Here is a 1,286-nt window from a genome sequence, read left to right on the forward strand (position 1 = left end):
CTGTCTGTGTTTCCTGTCTGCTTTCAGGAAAGCCCAGTCAGGATAACCACACTGCTCCAGGGCCTGTCGTGTGTGTGATTTCCCGTCCAGAAGACCTATACAATTTTTTTTTCTTTTCAGTTTTGTTGAAAGTTTGAGCGATGCAGTATTGGGACTGCAAATGTGCTCAAAGTGACTGAAAGCTTTGGGTTGCTTAATATGCAGCTGCTGATTTTAAACGGAATTAAGAGTCTCAGCCACATGTCTGCAAACATACCTAGTTTGCTTCAAAATGTTGCACACGATGTGTGAAATTTAAATGAAATGCTTTGTTATTTTCTTTTTCTAAATCTGATTTTTGTGTTTTTTTGATAGATTGATCAGTGAGGGTCATATTGATCTGGTTGTCAACCTCCCTAATAACAACACTCGCCACCTGAAGGATAACTTCCTCATCCGCAGAATGGCTGTTGATCATGGAGTTCCCCTCATTACTAATTACCAGGTCAGTTAAGATGATTTTGTTCACAAAGAAAGAGGAATATTTTTAGTTTCTTTGTTTTATCTTGTGAATTTCTGCTTGTTTTATTTGAAGTTTTTTTTTTTTTTTTGTCTGTTTGGTAGGTGGTGAAGCTGTTTGCTGAAGCTATTTGTAATGCAGGTGAGCTTGACACCACCAGCCTCTTTCACTACAGACAGAAAGAAAGCCAACCAAGAGGAACCAGTCAGCAAGGCTAGTGATTCGTCTCTGTCTTCAAGCTCTGTTATGAAACTGGAAAGGGTGCCATTTGCCAGGAGGCACTAAAGCTGAAATGTAACATCATAAAAAAAAATAAACGTCAGCATCTCAAAATTTACCTAAGATAAATACTGCGCTGAATAAGTAACGACTTAAAAATGCAATTTTCAGATAATTAGAATAACTAGTAGTGGCAATTGCAGTAAATATGTATACATGTGGGAAGATTAATAAGCTGGATTGTAACCTTCTTAAGCAAACAACTTAACGTAAAATAATACATTTTAAAACAAAGTTTGTTACTGGATTAAGGAATAATTCACAGATGGTCACTCGAATTTAAAGTGCAGTTTTGTTATTTCTTAGTTTACTTTAGCTATTTAGCAAGAAGTAAATAATCAAAACAATCAAGTAGATAACCAAAACTGRCATTACAATGTTAAAAGGAAATGCAGTTCACTGTGTGATTTTATAAATAATTTTAACACAGCAGATCTCAAGAGTTAATTAGAATTTTTTTTATTGTGTTATTTTTAGTTGAATTTTTAATTTTTTTTAGACCTAAATG

General features: G+C 34.6%; 1 protein-coding gene across 1 annotated transcript in view; it reads left to right on the forward strand.

The window, feature by feature from the left end:
* Positions 1–1,286, forward strand: part of cps1 (carbamoyl-phosphate synthase 1, mitochondrial) — a gene marked incomplete in the record, with an annotated part of 42,786 nt that extends 41,500 nt beyond the window's left edge. The window contains 2 exon segments of the mRNA XM_014011538.1: positions 355–484; positions 604–1,286. Coding sequence (XP_013866992.1) covers positions 355–484; positions 604–717 — 244 coding nt within the window.

Source organism: Austrofundulus limnaeus, unplaced genomic scaffold, assembly GCF_001266775.1.
Source record: "Austrofundulus limnaeus strain Quisiro unplaced genomic scaffold, Austrofundulus_limnaeus-1.0 Scaffold81, whole genome shotgun sequence".
In the NCBI taxonomy this organism is placed as follows: Eukaryota; Metazoa; Chordata; class Actinopteri; order Cyprinodontiformes; family Rivulidae; genus Austrofundulus; species Austrofundulus limnaeus.